The 18,771-nt window shown below is 34.1% G+C and overlaps 1 protein-coding gene across 6 annotated transcripts in view; it reads right to left on the reverse strand.

Moving 5' to 3' along the window:
- Positions 1-18,771, reverse strand: part of LOC150100807 (uncharacterized) — a 48,943-nt gene that overhangs the window by 15,318 nt on the left and 14,854 nt on the right. For 5 of the 6 annotated variants that reach the window (XM_090401765.1, XM_090401764.1, XM_090401763.1 and 2 more), the window contains exons 3-4: positions 14,079-14,204; positions 1,092-1,226 (exon numbers count right to left, since the gene is read on the reverse strand). In XM_090401765.1, coding sequence (XP_090257891.1) covers positions 1,092-1,226; positions 14,079-14,204 — 261 coding nt within the window. The remainder of the gene's footprint in view (positions 1-1,091; positions 1,227-14,078; positions 14,205-18,771) is intronic. The other variant, XM_090401766.1, reaches the window with a different exon arrangement.

Consider the following 18,771-nt stretch of genomic DNA (forward strand, 5'->3'; position numbering starts at 1 on the left):
AGTAGTATAAGAAAGAAGTGAGGTGCCAATCATGGAGTTACGTTCAGCAGTCAACTTTTATAAGATCAGTATACATTCTGTTGCTAATAGCAATGCGCACTAAGGCACCACAGCAAATAAGGCACAGTTTGAATAAAGTGCCTGATTATTAACATATTGATAACATTAAACGAATATCACATTGAAAATAAGATTTATACAGGGTGGCCCATAATTCACAAAGGGGTTTAAAAATATGAATTTTTAAAAAATCTCCAGGCTCTGTATTTCATTAAAAAAAACAAAAAATAATAAATAAAAAGTTATTAAATGTTTAAACCTCTTCGTGACTTATGGACTCCCCTGTATTTTAAACTATATCAGAGGGGTAAGATAAGCGTTACAGAAATCGAAGGAGTCTTCGAGCCCTTCGATTTCTGTAACTTTTTGAGGTCTGATCGAAACGATTCGTGTCACTGGAAATTGTGCATTGAGATTTAGTTCTCTTTCCAGAAGAGTTCCACAAATACAGGGAGGTGACATGCGAAAAGAGCCAGTGTATACTTTCTAAGCTCTAAATTATGGCATTTCACCGATTTTTAAACTTTTTTTTCACTGTGTAAATAAATTTAATTGTAGTTTCACTTCAACTTTTCTCACATCGTCGTCTTAAAAAGGCACCTACGTACCAACCCTCAGATTTTGTTTTCTTTTTTCTGGAAATTATCGCATTTTTAAATGCTTTTGTGGATAATTCCGTTTTAATTTGTTTCGCTATTTTTTTTTTTTAAATTTGTAAATCGATCCTAAGTTTCATGCCTGTAGAAAATGCTTCAGTTACCCCCACCCAGTGTTGCCCTTTAAGATGAACACAATGTGACGTGTTCCTGAAAGCAAGAGCTAAACTTGAGATAAGATGAGATTAATAAGTAATAATAAAAAATGAGCCGGTGCTATTCTTTCATTTTAAATCTTAAAAGTATATTTTTTTAGATCGAGTGAGATAACTGAAATAAGTGGCTTTATATAATTTTAGATTAATCACATGTATACCAGAAAATTTCTGGTTTTCATTTTATTATACTAAACTCGTGACTAAATAAATCACTCACTATTGTAAATTTCGTTCAGTTCCGGAAGAATCCTGCTTTGGATCGACGTTCTATCCAAATAAATAATGTACTCCTCACCAATCGTTGACCATGTTCCTTCATACGGCATGCTTTTTGGATAAAGTTGTAAACCACCTGTAATTAAAAACAAAAAATAATCTACAGCAAGTAAATTATTTTTTTCAAAAATTAAAATCATCAAGAATTTGTTTCGAGAACGCAGGAACTTAGGGTTATCAGACATACCAACAAAATGAAATGACTTCTGTACCATTCTCCACAGAGGGTTAACTTCACTGTATGCAGAATACAACACACCTAGAGCTGCCCAGGCAAAACCTAAGAGGCTAGGACATTGGAAACTCAATCGAGTGGGACAGATCCTTCAAAAGGGTTATCAAGACAGTCCTGTATTTTACAGCCTTCATAGGGTAATAAGGAATTAAAAAAAAAGGCCTAAATAGGATTCCTACCGAGTATTTCGGTTATTTTTTGACAGATGTCACATTACTCAATGATTAAAATAAAGTCAGGCTGTTTTTGTGTGATGTGCTAGTGTTGAAGTAATGCAACTACCATTCCATAAAATTCCACATTATAAAGGGAGGTTTATTATTGAATTGGGAAGAAAGTGTTGATCGGCTTCAGATTTTTCTCTCTTTAGATTGGGTTTGTTATTCTAATCCAGATCCTGCCTCTGTAATTTCCCAGCACATATCTAGGTCTCCTACCTCAACATTCCATACTGAACTCAGATGTTCTCGTCTTACTTCACGTTCCCAGGCAGATTTGTCTGTTTAAATGAAAAATTCAGGAAGGGATGCATCCTCAATAAATAAAAAAATTATTCCAAAGCGGTGTCCTCACTTCAATGATGAGAATCGAACTCAAGCACGTTTTTGGCCAAAAAAGATCTGCTTCTGCTAAATCTATGTAAACAGTCCTTATTAGTAAACCCAAGTGAATATTTATTGACTTATTTTAAAAACACTAAAATTACAGCAAGATATTTTGAATTCAGTAAAAGAAAAATAAAACGGATCTTAGAGCTATTTAGAAATATTGCTCTTTAATATATACTAATGCTCGTTTAACTTCTTTTCTGTGAGTAAAGCAACCCGTGTAAACAGACACCTCCCATATTATAAGATTTTTATACTGTATTTTATAAAATAAGAGTAGAGTATCAGGTTCTCCAAGAAGGTGTGAAAAAAAAGAACCTAATTCCTTTTCGTCTTTTGAATTAAGTAAGCGTCTTCTTTAGCTCAACTTTCTGTTGTTGGTAACTATAGGCAGCAGATCTCATCTTCGCTGAGGTTCATTGAATCCCCAAGACGTGCTCGGTAAGTGACTATGTTCCTAATCCTGACCAGCGATTACAGCATTTGTATGTACTGATCAGCTGTCTTAAAAGCTGATATTGCTGAATTGCACAATCCAGAATCCGATTTTTTTTTCGGTAAAAAAGGAAAAAAATTAACTTACCTGCGCAAAAGGCAATTTGCATCGCCTGAAAAAAAAAAAACGATTCTCTACAGGTTTGATTTTAATCACCATATGAAGTCTTCTGGAAATTTAGGACATGCTAGTTGCAAGGTTACACAGACCGATTAATTCGAGGGAAAAAATTTACAAAATTCAATATTTTATTGTGAAAAACGGGGGGAGGTTATACCTGTGATTTCCTGAGTGATGCAACAATTGTGTCCTTCTTCCCAGAATTCAAAAGCTCCTGATAAGCAAGCAAATCACGCAACAGTTAAGGTAGTAATATATGTCTGATGTAAAATTAAGTCAATTTTTCTGAATTTACCATTGCATACATTTGCTTTTTTTTCCCACACTCAGGTTTGAGATCCAAATCAAATTATTAAAGACAACTTCGAAGGGATCTGAATTTTGTTCAACAAAAGGAAGGCGTGGGTTAAAGGATAAGCGTACCAGTAACTCATTTTCTGATTTACTTTGACAGTTCGTGGTCCAGTAGTTATACTACCGTCTTTCTTACACAAATTAAACTTCGTTTTCTTAACTGAAGTTATAATTTCTAAAATTAGGAACACAAAGTTTGATTTAATTCTTTAATTCATTTGAGTTTAATTTAACAATGCCTGTAAATGGACAGAAATAATGCGTTGTTTATTTATTAAATGTACCTGACTACTAGGTGTTTTAAACAAGATTAAATGTACATTCATACCAAATTCCTTGCTTGCTCCTTTTAATTCTTAGTATTTTTGCGCTTAGTAGTAAGCTTAACAAGGTATTTCCCAATGAATTCTTTCATATTACGTGAAAAGGAGTTAACGAAGAATAACTAAAGCGAGAACAAAAATTGACGCGTTCGTTCGTGTAAGACTGAGCAGGCAGCAATAAGAATATTATTGCAAAAACAGCCAAAATGTATAAGTGATACGACCGTATACACCATATGTATTCTGCCAACAGATTTTGACATATATACACTGTAGAATACTTTTGTTCTGAAATACTGAATTGCATTAAGCATCAGGGAAGAATCGTTTCGCCAATAAGACACTAAATTATAACGCAAACCCAGCTTTGAAATAAACATTAGCTAACAGACTGATTATTATTAAGATAGACTTCGAGGGAGGCCACATACTATACGCACCAGCTATCATAATTATTCTTGAATTCATTCACACGCTTGTACTCACAACGTCCAATGGCAATTCATTCCAACCACACACCACCCTATGAGAGAAAAATCTAGCTCTCGCCCCTTCTTAGCGGCATTCATTCTCAGCTTCCAAGTATGCCTTCTTGTCATTTCCCCACCCCTCCATAAAATGAAAAATTCGAACAACTGAAATCCTATATGACCTTTTCAGAAGTTTGTAAGTCTTAATCATATCACCCCTTTACCTCCCTCCCTAGTGATTGCAGCCTTCATAATCAGTATTCCGCAATTCTGATATCATTTTTAACACTCTCCTTTGCACTCTCTCTCTCTCTTTCTACTGTATCAGAATCCCAACGGAAACCAGACCTGCACACAATAGTCCAAATGAAGTCTTACCAAGGTTCTGTAAAGAGATAAAAATATATTTACATGCGAAAGTTCGTTTCAGCATTGCAATTATCTTTTGAGTTTTGTTTGTAATCTTTGCTACATGCTCCCCCCCCCAACATCAACTTGCTATCTATTAACACTCCAAGATCAATTTCTTCGAGCATAATCCCACCAAATAATATGAAATTGGATATTTAATCACGCCAAAGTGCATGACTTGTATTTACTGACATCCATTTTCTCATGCCCACAATTCCAGCTATTCGAATCATTTTTCAAGTACTGCATATCAGCAGCATTCCTGATTACCCTACCTATCTTTACATCATCAGCAAATAGCTGTATATTGCCTGTCAAATCCTTCCCAATATCACTAATGTACAGATCGAATAGCAGTGGACCAAGGACTGATCGTGTGGTGTTCTACTAGTTATTTATTTTTTATTATTATTAATCTTTGTACTGGTTATGGGCAGTACTACCCTTACATCACATCCAGACATCTCGTCCAGACTTGATATAGGCCTAAGCCTTTACAAGTGTTTTACCCTATGTCTATTGTAGTTATCATTGTAGTCATTATTTGGTGGCAATGCCATGCCACCAGTGTGCCTTGTAAGGTCCTCAAGGAAAGAACTTTGATATCCTTCTGGGTAAGCCCAAGTTGTTTTAAGTCCTTATAACTATCCGCGCTCCATACGCCATGTAAAGAGGTGGTGGCGCTGGTAAACCTCGGAGTTGCCCCCATGCTTCTCTTTAAATCTTCCAGACTCACATCCCCCATATACCACTTTTTGATATGTCAGTCAGCCATCCCCTTATCCACTCTAATAATTTATATTCTAATTTCATATTTTCCAATTTATGCAACAGTCTTTCATGCTGTATTCTGTCGAAAGCCTTAGCAAAATCCAAAGTATCATGGTGTATCAAATTTTTGTCTAACCTAGTGTAACATTGTCTACGTGTTGTAATCGACACTGTTCTGAGTTCCATTTTCTTGTTTTAGAGGGAATTATCGCGTTCGTTAGAAACTCATGCTATTCAGAGAACTATCGAGTAGTGCAATTTTATTAATTCACAACCTTATAATACTAAATATTAATATCAGTGTTTCTGCGGATGCGAGAAGGTACACTGGTTAATCTTTCTCTAGTCATAACAGATCGTAGCCAGAATTTCACATACTTAAAGCAAAACATCAGAAGAATTATAGTAAGTCAAACAACTGGCAGCTGCTGACTCGATGTGATGTGGCCAACAGGAAGAAGTCATTTGGAGTACAAAAAAGGAATAAAAAGTTGCAAATGGTGGCCAGAGTGGCGTAATTCACCATATCAGAAGTTTTTGTGCTTCTGGAATAATCAGAATGGAGATAACTACCACACTCTAGATACAACAGTTCTTTTAAAAATGCTATCCAACCCTTTTCCTCTGGGTTGGATAGTATATTATATTAACAATTAATTTGTCAAGTATAACATCCGGTATAAGTTACAAGAAAAATCTGTGCTTGGATTGCATGTAAAATCCAAGACACAGAAATCTTCTCCATCCTTGTTTCACCCAAGCATAAAACATGCTACTTTCTAACTTCAAAATGTGAATCTTCCCGTCTTAGTTAATTGCCCAATGTTTTCACCGTGCGTAAATTTCCTCACTCATAAGGCATCAAATATGTTTCAGTCCCTTGTATTATGGGCGATTTTGTCTCAGTTTGTAAAAAATACTAATTACTGATCAGCGTACGTGCTGTCAATGCCCTTTCTTGACGATTTTTTTTTGCATAATAAGAGCTAGAATTTTTAAATAATCATTTTTGTATGCATCAGACTAGATTTCATTTTCCTGGTATGAAGAATCTAATACATTGAGCATTCTAGCAAACATAATATTTCTCAATCAATTACTGTAGTTTATATCACTAGATGGCAGCATAAACGTCTTATTGGGTTTATCCCCCTCCCGACGACGTTAATATCGTTCATGCAGTCTCTTTCAGCCCGTGTCGATTCCATAATTTTTTAAGTTTCATATAATTTACATTACACTAACAACTGTACATGTTATGAGCAAAGAAAATTGTTTTTATTAACAGAAAATTCATAACCGATTTCTTGAAATTTGTCTTCTCTCTTTGGACGCGCCACTATTATTCACCTTTCACCTAACAATGTGTCTGTCGCTCGTTCTTAAAATCGTTTCACTTTTCATATCGCTATTGTAATATGGAAAAAAAATCAGGAATATTTGATGTGAATTTTCTTGTTTAACACTTTCATTGCCAAGCTGAAAATTGGAATTTCGTGTGGTGGCCAAATTTTTTTTTATTTAGTTAGCGATGTCCACGCGATAACGCGTGATCGGCCGTTTGGTGAGAACTCGCATCACCGACATCGCTTGATTGGCAATGAGATTTTTTTTTTTTTCGCTTGCTTTCTTTATCTACCTTCCACATACTTACGTGGGAGAATATTGCGATTTCTTTTATTAGCACAGAGGATCGAAAGTAAAACCAAATAAGTAAAGCTGATAAAAAAATGACTTACAATAAAGCTGTTGGTTGCATTAATTCCTAGACGGAACATATAAAGATTGCGTCTAAGAATTATCATACAACCAAGAGATTAATCATTTGTTTTTCTTTATTCATTTGTTAATGAAATGGTTTTAATAGTCTTCAATATTTATAAGAGTGGATCATATATATCAACTAGTTTTGTGAAGGAACTAGTTGCTTCTTCAGTGTGAAAAGTGAAGGATTACAAAAGCATATGACAGAAAATCCATTAGAATCGTAACAATAAGAACGAAGCATGAGTAACGCTCGGCAGGCATCAACTATTTTCCATGGTTTGAGACGAATTTTGGAAAAGCTGAAATGAAATATGTTAAGGGATGGCGACTTCCAGACATCCTTTAGGACGCGTTTCTAGTTTCTCTTGAGCGAATCAATATATTAATATTGATTAATTAAATATCCTTTACGCAAAGTTTTACTTATAAAGTAAGTTTACATATAACAAAAAATTATATTAAATAATATTTAATAAACTTCAATATATTTCATCCAACGTTTCGTGGACATCGTCAGGGAGAACTACATGCAGAAGATGAATTGCAGTAATGAATCATAGTTCAGGCGTATATTAGCTCATGTCTCGGTCGCTGATAAAGTACAACACTATTAGGATTCAAAGAAACAACTGTAAAAAGTTGCGTAGATAAAAAAAATTAAATTAACGGTTATTAGTGATCCCTTCTCGAAATTTGGATATCGCCATGCAGTCTTATCGATTCAGGTTCGGATGATTTCGTAGAGTTTCACATGTTTCTAGGAAAAGACGATAGAATTTGAACTTGCTGGAATGAAGAAATTTAGTCTGATTCCAAAGAACTATGCCTAGTGTCAATAGCTTGCGAAGCAACGCCAGACTTTGATTCCAAAAATCTAACAGTCTTGATGTTCTTCAATTCTAATTAATGGAAGGATCAGCCTGTCTAAAATAACAAAGATGACATGAGAATGTTACTTGATAGACACCCGGTAAGGAAAGAGGTGGGAATGCATCCTTTGTGGAGGGCAGAAAGGAAGACAGTTTCCAAGCTGGTTTAAAGGAAGTGTATATATTGAATTTTCGAAGAATCCTTGCTATTTTTTTCCGAGGTTCCTTAAAGGTATTGAAATTCTTTTCGCATTAGAGTGTAGTCTGTTGGAAAGATGATAATTATCAATAATTTTTAATGGTAATTTTGTTATGTCCATTACATATCAGATTGTTTAATTTTATTCAGTTCATCTAACGAAAGGGATCAGAAGAGTAGATTCGTATGAGCTTTACATATAAGTCTTGATCTTTTTTTTTCTATATTTGTGATGAATGACGTTGAAGGGATGAGAATGCATCCCACAAAGCTTCGCTTATCTAGAAATTCAACATGACCTGCTGAATTACGAATAGTTAAGGTATCCAAAAAGGGTAGTTTGTTATTGGACTCACGTTCAATAGTGAACTTGATACGGGAGTACAAGGAGTTTCTCTAGGAACTGAAGTAATTCTGAATCAGTGTGGGACCAGATCGCTAGTATCAACAAAACTTAACCATATATGAGGCTGAGGGAATAGTGTCCAAGAGTTCTTTTCTAGATGTTTAATAAAATAATCTGCTAAGGCTGGTGAGATAGGACCTGCTCATCTAGATAACCATGATATGGCTGAATAAACGAATGTTTGGTTTGCAATTCGGCCAAAACATTCTGAATTAAATTTTATAAAATGTTTTGAACAAAAACACTCATTAAAATGATTTTATAAGATTGAAAAAAAAAACTGATCTCTCTCCTAACAACGCAACTACATTAAAATGCAAGAATAGAATTTTACTATCTCCGATTTAATAATAAAAAAAGGGCCATTTAATTTTCCAAGGAATATTTATATAAAAACAAACAGCATGAAAAGAAAAACAGCATTAAAAAAGGGGGAAATCATTATTTCAGCAATAAATGAATACTAAAATAGTAATGGAACTTTGATTTTAAATTATTAAAAACAGATAATTATGGATTTATTAATCAAAATGAATTCGCGATAAATTGTGATGCAAGAAGTTGCATCACAATTTAAACATTTTCAAAACCATTACAACATTTTCAAAGTTGTAATGGTTTGCAGCTTTCGAAATTAAAGCAATATTTTGAACTCTGTTTTGGTAATTTCCTCGATGAAGAGTCCGATTTGCGATTACTATATTTAAATGTTTATCGATTGTAAAGATATTTAATACTTTTTTGTTATTCTTGTGTTCGTTGTAGCACAAGTATTTTAACCATTCATCCACTACCTACTTGAAATTAAAAAAAGATATTCATACTGAATTAAATGTCAGTCATAAAAAAAGTAGAGTTCCACCTAGTAGATACATCTTAATTTTATATGGCTGATATTTAATTGGGTTTGAAGATCTTAATTCAAACATTCATTGGATGAATGGTTTATATAGCTGTGTATTGGTGGTATCCGTAATTGTTAACTGCGACGTGAATAAAACATGGAATGCTTAGAATTTCAGCATCATTACATCATTTTGAAAATATTGGTGCTGTTGTCTCCAACCGTTACATGAATGAGTGAAATGCATATATCCCATATTTGTAAGGTAGCGAAAAAAATTTTCATTAAAAAAAAAATCATTTCACTTGCATGCCTCTCTGGAAAATGTTGACAGTTCAAAACTGATTATATTCAAAGTTTATATCTCACCAGTGTTCTATGAAGGTAATGAAACTTTCGTTTGTATGCCGACAGACCCATATATCCGATGTAAGAGAAATCGATTTAGCATCAGCAATCTTATTTTTAATAGTTGCAACTGATCCATTGTAAATAAATATCTGAATTTTTTTTCCCAAGTAAATTGGAGCAAGTTTACTCATTAGCCTTCTAATCCTTCAATTAGAGTCAGTTGAATAAGGCGTGTTATCAAATGCATCACGCCATAGAAAAGATGATTGCAAGATTTTCATCTACATCCCATTTTTTAGATTTTACGTCAATAACGTTTACTGTTTTGGTTTAGATTCTGAGTGCTATTTGTTCTTTCATTCTGAGTTCATACTTCAGTTTTTCACTTTTTTTAAAAACTATTTATCGCTATGTTCGAGTTTTACATGATTAATAATAGATGTTGAATATGCATTATCCCCCATACCACCTCAAAATGTTTGCAGATTTTACATTTTGTAAATTTTTAATCTCCACATAAATCCTTTAGTTCCATATACTGTTCTCTATCTCACACAAAGAAATTGATAATTTACGGATGACGTAAATTAGAACAGTTAATTTTAATATTGAACTTTCGGGCGCGTGTGTATCCGTCTGTTGATATGCAGAGAAATAGTTTATTTATTAGAACAAACTATAAACTAAATGAAAATTTACAGCATAATAGCGTGTTTATTACAGCAAGATTTTATGCTGATAGTTTCAAGCAAACGAAACGATTCGTGTAGACGTTTGAATACGTCCAGTGTTTCAATTTTGATCCTCAGCCCGAATCAATTTTTGTAAGGGGAAAAGAAAAAAGGGAAATACTCCTTGTTCATCTCTTCCCCATGTTACGCAGATTCACTTGAAGCCGGTTATGAAGTAATTATGTTGTGTCCATGCCTGTTCAGGAAAATGATTTCCTCCAGAGCGAAAATCATATTTAGACATTAACTCCGTCACATCCATATCTATTAAGTTATTTTGAAATGATTTTTAAATTTCAGATTACAATTCATGGCAGATTGTACTTGCCAGGTTTCATTTTCGTCAGTAACATCACGGTATATTCAGGATTTCCTACGAGTGAAACTGTAGAGTAGGTAAAAATCAGTAAATATTTTCTTTAAGTAAACAATTAAAATTAAGATCTGTAACTGTATGAATGATTTTCAAACAATATCGAACATGCTGCCGAAATGCCTTGTAGATTCAGTGATTGTAGAGGTGCTTTCAATTATTGTGTACACCCCTCATATACAGTTTTTTGTAGATGGAAAACATTCAGATTGCAATTAAAGGAAGACTATACTTGCTAGGATTCATTGCATAACTACAATGGAAAACATCAGTTCAGGAACGTCTCAGACAGGAACGTCTGTGTAGAGCAAAACAAACAACTTTCCTTCTATATGACAAGGACATATGTGACTAATTCATGAAACCATGAAAATATTAATTGTCAAGGATTTCATAATTAAAATTTTATGAATATAGCATTAAATCACGTTTATGCAAGTAAAGGATAAAATTTACTTGCATATTCGTGATCCTCTATTTAAATTATCACTTACTAAAATTATCGTAATAAAATTCTAATTATCGTCATCAAATTCCATTTACTAATAAGAAACGGAAACTATCACTTGTATCAACTATGCAAAAATTCACTATAACAGTAACACGTTTAGATTTTACAAAGGCATTTGATAGGGTACCACATCAGAAACTCATGTTTAAGCTGCCCGTATGGGTTTGGATATTAGGTTGGAGTGGATTGGCAATTGGTTGTCTGATAGATATCAAACGGTTGTGTATGGAGGGGCAATATCGAGGAAAATGAAAGTTACTAGTGGAGTTCCACAAGTCTCTGTGCTGGGACCATTACTTTCCAACCTTTAGATCAATGATATTTTCGCTGAAATTCAAGAAGATAGTCGATTGCTTGTGGATGACATGAAGCTGGGGAAGGTTATTGAGGGTGGCGCGGATGTAGTGGCTCTTCGGAGGATCTGAATAAGCTGGAAATGTGGACAGATAAATGAAGAATACCAGTTTAATTGCTAAATTTAAGGTTTTGAATTTTTGGAACTGAAAATGGGATACCGACTGCTCTATATGTGGAAGTATGCTGAAGGAAGTTGAGGAAGCACAGCATCTTGGGATTATGGTGGTTCGAAATTTGAACCACCTTGGCATTTTGCAAAGGTGGTTAAGACAACTCAGAGGATTGCTGACGATTAAGACGAACATTACATCAGCAGAGATAAAATGGTAATTATTACACTGTATCAGGCCCTGATTAGGCTACATCTGAACTAGTGTGCCCAAATCTGGTCACGAAGGTTTAGAGAGGATGGAGATGCTTTGGAGATAGTTCGCAGGCGGTTGGCAAAAATGATTTCAGTACTGTGGAATGTTAGCTATAAGAATAGAATGAAGTCAGGTCAATTGCAGAGAATTGGCTGATAGAAGGGGGGGGGGGTGATACGATTGAGACGTTTAAGAGAGGTATTTACCGGATGGATACGAGAAATTTTTCAGATTGTTGAAAATAATGGGCGAGAACTAGAGGCTATTCCTGAAACTTGCCCAAAGAATGGTGAATAAGCGGGTAAGAAGTATTTCTTTTACGTGGAGAGTGATGGGCGAGTGGAATGCATTGCCTGAGTATGTTGTCAATGCTACGAGTGTGAATGAGTTTAAGCTTTAGTATGATATGTTACAGGCAGGAGTGATTTTCCATGTCTGTGGACTTTTGTAATATATGTATATTACATTACAGTATGAATAAGTATATAGTGTATATTTCTTATATTTTAATTGTTAATGGTATAAACCTCTCTCTCGACGAGTTTTTGGCTCAAGGAGAGTTGATGTAATAATATTTTTTGTAATATATTTATTACATCGTCCGGAAACCCTATTCTAGAGACCAAACGTGGAACTTTAAGCCGTTTCAGGCCTCCAATAAGATGGGCGGTAGTTTCATACCGAGCGATGAAATCCATCTCCCACCTAAAGACAGTCAGAGATATCCATGCCCACTGCGGGATTCGGACCTACAGCCTGTTGGTTGTAGAGCGGGTAAGCACCAAATTTTTATTAAATTTCACAAAATTTTATTAAATTAAAAATAAACCTCCGCGTGGAGGCTGCAGTACACCTTACATGACTTGTAATAACGTAGTGATCATTTTATTGTCTTGACACAAGAATATCGAACACATTTAGTTATTTAACATTCCTGGCCAAATTTTGTCCCGAGACAAACTTTGGCCAGGAAGACACTCGATGGAGCATTTATGCGCTGTTTAGCACTCGCAAAGTGCTCGAAGTACTGAGGTTTTTCTGTTTTCAAGGAAAATAGACTGAGCTCTCAAGGTCATCCTAAGAGGCCATCCTTAAAAACGTCATACTATGGAAGGTTGAATAATATGACATTTGCGACGGAGAAGAGGATGGTGGAAGATCTTCGAATTGCTGAAGCGGTCAATTATTGTGAGGTTTCTGCAGGTTTTGTCCCTAATAATCTCTCGCTTCCTATTTGGCATCATCTACAAAAAATTTCTATTACCAAATAATAAATAGTACTATTGAAGAAACTGGAATATTCTGTATTTATGTAGCAGTAAGATTGTAATAAAGCATTTGTCTACCTGATAGAGCCTATGATTAGTATAAGAATATCAATTATTTAGCTGTAGATAATTTTCAATTGGCCCAAAAATATATATAAAATAGCTATTCTGTTCATTTTTTTTATATCTTTGATATTGACAAGGGCTTTCATTTTTATTTTTTTATTTAACTGAGTGCATTTTATAAATATACACCACTAAACTGAATGGTGTGTGTGTGTGTGTGTGTGTGTGTGTGTTTTGATGTTAAATATTTAGTGCCTCACGATTTAATCTCCTTACAACAGTTTTTATAGTTCTGAGAAAAAAAATATTAGTAAGGATAGCCTAAGTTACAGAAATACAATTTATGTGGAAATTTTAGATGCAGTAAGGTTCATTTGTTTATATAATTTCTTTCTTTGTAACATTCGAGGTAAATCGTGCTCGAGGTTTACTAACACTTCGTAGGGAATGGCAAACGATGGACGGTCCCAGTCCCGAAGTACGACATTTCACGAAATTACCTTTAATTAATGAATAATGATGCGATCAGTAGCATTAAGACTTAAGTTCATAGTTACCATATTGATAACTATGTATAATAAAAAAAAGTAGAATGAAACAAATTAGTGATATTTTAGAAGGTGTATCAAAAAAGGTTTCTTACACAGCTAATTTATGCCTAATTTCCGCACTTTAAATATTTTGACTACAGAAATCCGAAACAGCATCATTAACAATAAAATAATATCAAGGAAGTAGATATGCCGTTTGCAAAAGTTCTGCAACAGACTTTTGCAGTTAAAATCCAGTTTCCTACAATTTTTTTGGCTGTAATATTTTTAAATTAATAATAACGTTATTACGTTCACTGTTCATTACGCATGCGTTTATTCCATTTTTCTCATAATTGTATTGGATTCTAAGTCTTCTAAAGCCATCTGTGGTTTTCTCAAATGAAGCGTTGTATCAGTATAAAATAAAAACTCTAAGAAAGTAGTATATCGAGAAGCTTATTTTGTAGAAATTAATGCTTAAGTAAAAACAAGTAGATTACCTTGCACAGTGTAATATTCTTGAGACTTAAGAGGACTACGCTTCCACAGGTATCCGCGACGAGGAATTAACGAAACACACAGCAGAAAGAGTAAAGCTAATGCTCCAACTATGCAAGCAATCAACCCTAAAAAAGGAAAGGAATAGTTATTTGGAGACAAAAGTTCAACCACTTAATGTTGATGTATGAATAAATGAAAAACTGTCATACCCAATAACAGATACGTTAAAGATACCAAGTAATTTTATAACCTTGGTTTTAATCCTTTTTCCTAAGTAAGCAGACAAGTAAGTCAAGTTTGCGCCTGAACGTGATCCAAGACTTATGGTGGTGGTGCAACACCAAGGCAACTCGTGGTAAAGATGGATTAAGTTCTGATCCCTTTCCTTAGTATTTCCCATACATGTAAAACACATCTCCTAGGAGATGTATGATGTTATACATTATGGGTGGGGGTCACTACCCAGACAGGTTTCCACCTTTATTGAGGTCTCATCAGTGAGTAGGCAGACCCTGAAATGCCAAGGTTTAAGTAATACAGAGTTTATCAATTTTACCTATGCAAGTTGCCACATGGTGCTTTGACCTTATTAAGAATCTCCGGATGAGAGAAAGATGTGGAAAGATGCGAACATATATTATACCCAAGGTAAAAAACTTTTATATATATAAAATCATTTGTTAGAGCACCTTACTCGGATCTTGTTAAAATCCATTTTGAGATCTGGATATGTTTTTAGCCAAAGAAAAAGGGATTAAGAGTTACAACAATAAAATTCTGATAGTCCTTAAATATGTATAAATGTGAGAAATGATCAGCTTGTTCTGTACGCAGGTTATAATACAGTGCACTTCTAATGCAATTTAAAATGTTTTGTTGTATAAAGCGTTGGAGTTGGGAAATAGAAAACGACGCATGGTGGACTCGTTAGTCAAGTTTTCCGGATGCTGAAGTATTGGACGTTTTGAGCCACAAACGTCCAGTAATAAGAGAAGTATTTCATTTTGTTTTTAATAGTAAAATGGGTGATGTTTTCAAACTACAATTGATACACGTTCAGAGTAAGATGACAAAAACACGTTTGCGTCACATTAAGAAAATATCGAATTCTACCAAACTACGTTTGTTTAAAGTACTTCTGAAAGTTCCAAGAGCTTATAAAACCATGAACATGGCAGGAATTTTGTTTTAAGTAGTAGTTCAATACTAGTACTTCGCGATTTGATTATTTTCGATGAAGGGGTTCACTGATAAGGACCAACACTAAGCAGCTGTCAGCTTAGAAAAACCTTAATCAAAAAGCACTGATAAGAGTGCGAACATACGAGCCAGAGTGTTTTAAGCAATACCAGGACCACTCGTGCCGAAAGTTTGCATTGTCGTAGTTCTCAATCGCTTTCGAAATTTTTAGTTTGCAAAAAAAGGCAAACTTTGTTTATTTAGATGTAAAATAACCACTGGATTATAACCCTTTTGTTTAATAGGTCTTGATGAAAAACGCTTCTGAAGAGCATTAACTAGGATGTGTCAACACTTTCTCTTCGCGAGGAACCAGTATAACGGATATTTTCAGTTGAAATATATTAACTGGCCTCATACCAAGATTTTTTTTTTTTTAACTTTCATTCCCGAAAACAGGCAAGCTGGCCAGAAGAAGGAATGGTTGGAAATACATTGGCTTCCAACATTCGCCATAAATTAACCCACCCAGCAAACCCAAAACCGATTAGTCTACCCCCTTCTTGAATTCTTTCAATTTTTTTTTTTCTCAGAATAGAAGTTACATTCTCCCCCTCCCCCAAACATGACATTGACTATCATCGGAATATAATTTCATAATCATGAACATAAGTCATATGAAATTGTTTGGGACTAACAAGAATGGTGCGCATTTGATTACCTCAACTCCCATCCCTCTTTTTTTCTTTTATCGAGACCAGAAAAACTTAATCCAATATGTCCATACTCTGGTTTTGGGAAAGAAGATTGAGAAATACATAAGGATTGCTGACTTCATGAATAATTTAGTTCAACTTTTCACTAAATCACATTTCAGAATTTCAGTTTGTATTATCTTAATATGATACAAAAGTTGAAATTTGCATACGAGGCTTTAGCTGCACGAGTTCCCCCCCCCCCCCATGCAACTAAAGGTTTGTATGCACTTTGCGAGGTAATAACCTCACGAAGACTGATACACCAATAATGCAGACAATATCAAGGACGTCGATGTGCTTCCTTGAAATCATTGTAAGCGTATTGTGCATATTACTTAACTGAATATTAAATGTTTAAAGTATTTTTTGTTAAGCACGTAAAATGTAAAGCACGCTAAGAACTTTCTCTGGAAACATTTCAGTAGTAGGATAACCACTAGATTAAGTCAAAGCTTCTTCTCATACAAGGAATTAGAATTATCTGAGGTTTTTTTTTTTTTTTTTTTTAATTCCAATATGCTAGTTGATCTTATCGTTTCTTTCACAGTTCGTCTATTAGGTTAGTGAACACTTTGCCCAGAGTTAATTAAAATGGGACAAGGTTGACAAATTGAAAACTCCACTGTAAACGTATGGAATATATCATAGAAATTAAAAATTTAAAAACAATTAACGAAACATACCGAAATTACTTTCATTTTAATTGCAGAGTAGCAAGAGACGCATTTTGATGGATTGTTTATCCTTTTAGCCAGAAGGTATTAGAGCTAATAAAATTCTGATTCACTCAGGGCCAGAGAAAAAACTCAGGCACAGATCTGCTATTTTATGATGATCAGCCTATTTTTCTACCAGCTGCAGGGTGAATGCCTCTCCTATTGCGGGAGGTTTGAATTTACTACTCCCATGATAACCTAGTCCATATTGGGAGAATATCTCTACGTGGGTGGATGAATGTATGAAGGTGGAAGACAATCACAACATCCAATTGAAACAAATTTCAGAACAAACAATGTTTGCTATTTTCACCAAAATGGTTCATTCACTGCTATTTGCGTTCAGTGACAGTGTCATGTTTTAATTTCGGTAGTATCTTTAGAGCCATAATATCTCTGTATGACTTACGTTTAAAAAATGCATTGGATAGTATGACCTTGACAAAGAAGGACCAGACACCGTGCAGAGTGTAGGAGCTCCACTCTGTATAACAGCGTTAAAAATACTTTTAGAATCCGGTTTCACAGAAAGTCATAAGAATTCACGAGCATCAGAGGAGACAATTGCAAAATGATTTTTACAGTGGTGTGAGACGTGTAATGATGCACAGTCGAAGATTTCATCTTTTTACATAAAAAAAATTAACTTTTTTCCTCCATTTCGAATAAAAAAGAGACAGAACAAGAATATTCTTCTGAAGGATTTTAATGAAGAAACAGGAACAAAAAATAACATCCTACTTATTAGCAGTAGGTTAGCAATTTAGCAAGAGGAAATTACTTGTCACCTGTATTACACAATCATTTCGGTGATTGTACACTATTTCACTGATGTACTTTAAAGTGAGATTGGAGGTTATGCCTCGAGAGTTTTTTTTTTTTTTTTTTTTTTTTACTTTTAATACTTCCGTATAAGGATATCGATTCCTCGACAGCTCAAGAACGTTAACAATAAATATAAGCAGTGCGATTCGTGTTAGAGCAAATGAAACGATGTTGACCATAATGATTTTTTTTTTTTTTTTTTTTTTTTAACTGAGATACCATTTTAAAAATCATGTATCGTAAGTCACCATGACCATTTGTCTGACTTATCAAACCTTCAGTTGAAACTGAACACCGTGTTTTTGAGATTAATCTGTACTCAAAGTTCTTTTGGTAGTAGTGATCTTCTAGGATCGTTTTCCTTGTTTTAAACTTTGTTAACAATTGTTTTAATCATTTTTCTTTTAGTATTAAATATCATTTGTGCACTTAAATATATCCCCCCCCCTTCAATTTTGATATTAATTTTTTTCCACCATTTTAAATGAATGTCAATCGAGTTTAAAGACTACATTTTCAAAAGCAAACTGATGTGGAGCCAGTATGAGTTAATGAAGATTTAATCTTGACAGGGAACTTAAAATTCAGTTGCTTCCTATCATCTCTTAAGAAATTAATTTTGAAGATATAACAACAGAACTAGAAAGCCTAGGATTTATGGAACACGAAATGTAAAGAAGAAAATAATATTTTATACAGGATGTCTAAGTTGATTCTGAGAATTTAGGAAAAAGACTAAAGTCAGTAGTAGAATAAACGAATATGTTCTTAAAAAATACGCTGTAAGAAACACTCTTCGGAAAGAGTAGATCTGAAGAAATTGATATTTGTTTATATTTAATATTACTCAACCAAATCAAACAAACATTCTTATGCTAAATTTATGTAGGAAAGTAAAATTAACTCATGAAAGTTTTAAAAAAGGCATGAAAAAAATGAATACGGGGATGTGATCAAAATTAGACCTTCAGGAATGATAGAAAGGTCATTTGTAATAACTTGGTAATTTAATAATAATTCTCGAATATTTATGTAAATCTATTAGGCAGCGCTTTTTTTAAGGGATAATTTAAACTTAGAATCCTGGACGGGTCGCAAACAGTATTTTATTGAATATAATTTGTTTTTCATAAAAGAAAAATTATTAACGAGCATATTCTCATAGCTTGCGTTTTTTATATAATGGACTGAAGAACGTCAAATTTCCCATCTCC

This window comes from Typopeltis vanoorti, chromosome 12 (assembly GCF_054136105.1).
Source record: "Typopeltis vanoorti isolate ZY-2024b chromosome 12, IOZ_Tvanoo_1.0, whole genome shotgun sequence".
NCBI lineage: Eukaryota > Metazoa > Arthropoda > Arachnida > Uropygi > Thelyphonidae > Typopeltis > Typopeltis vanoorti.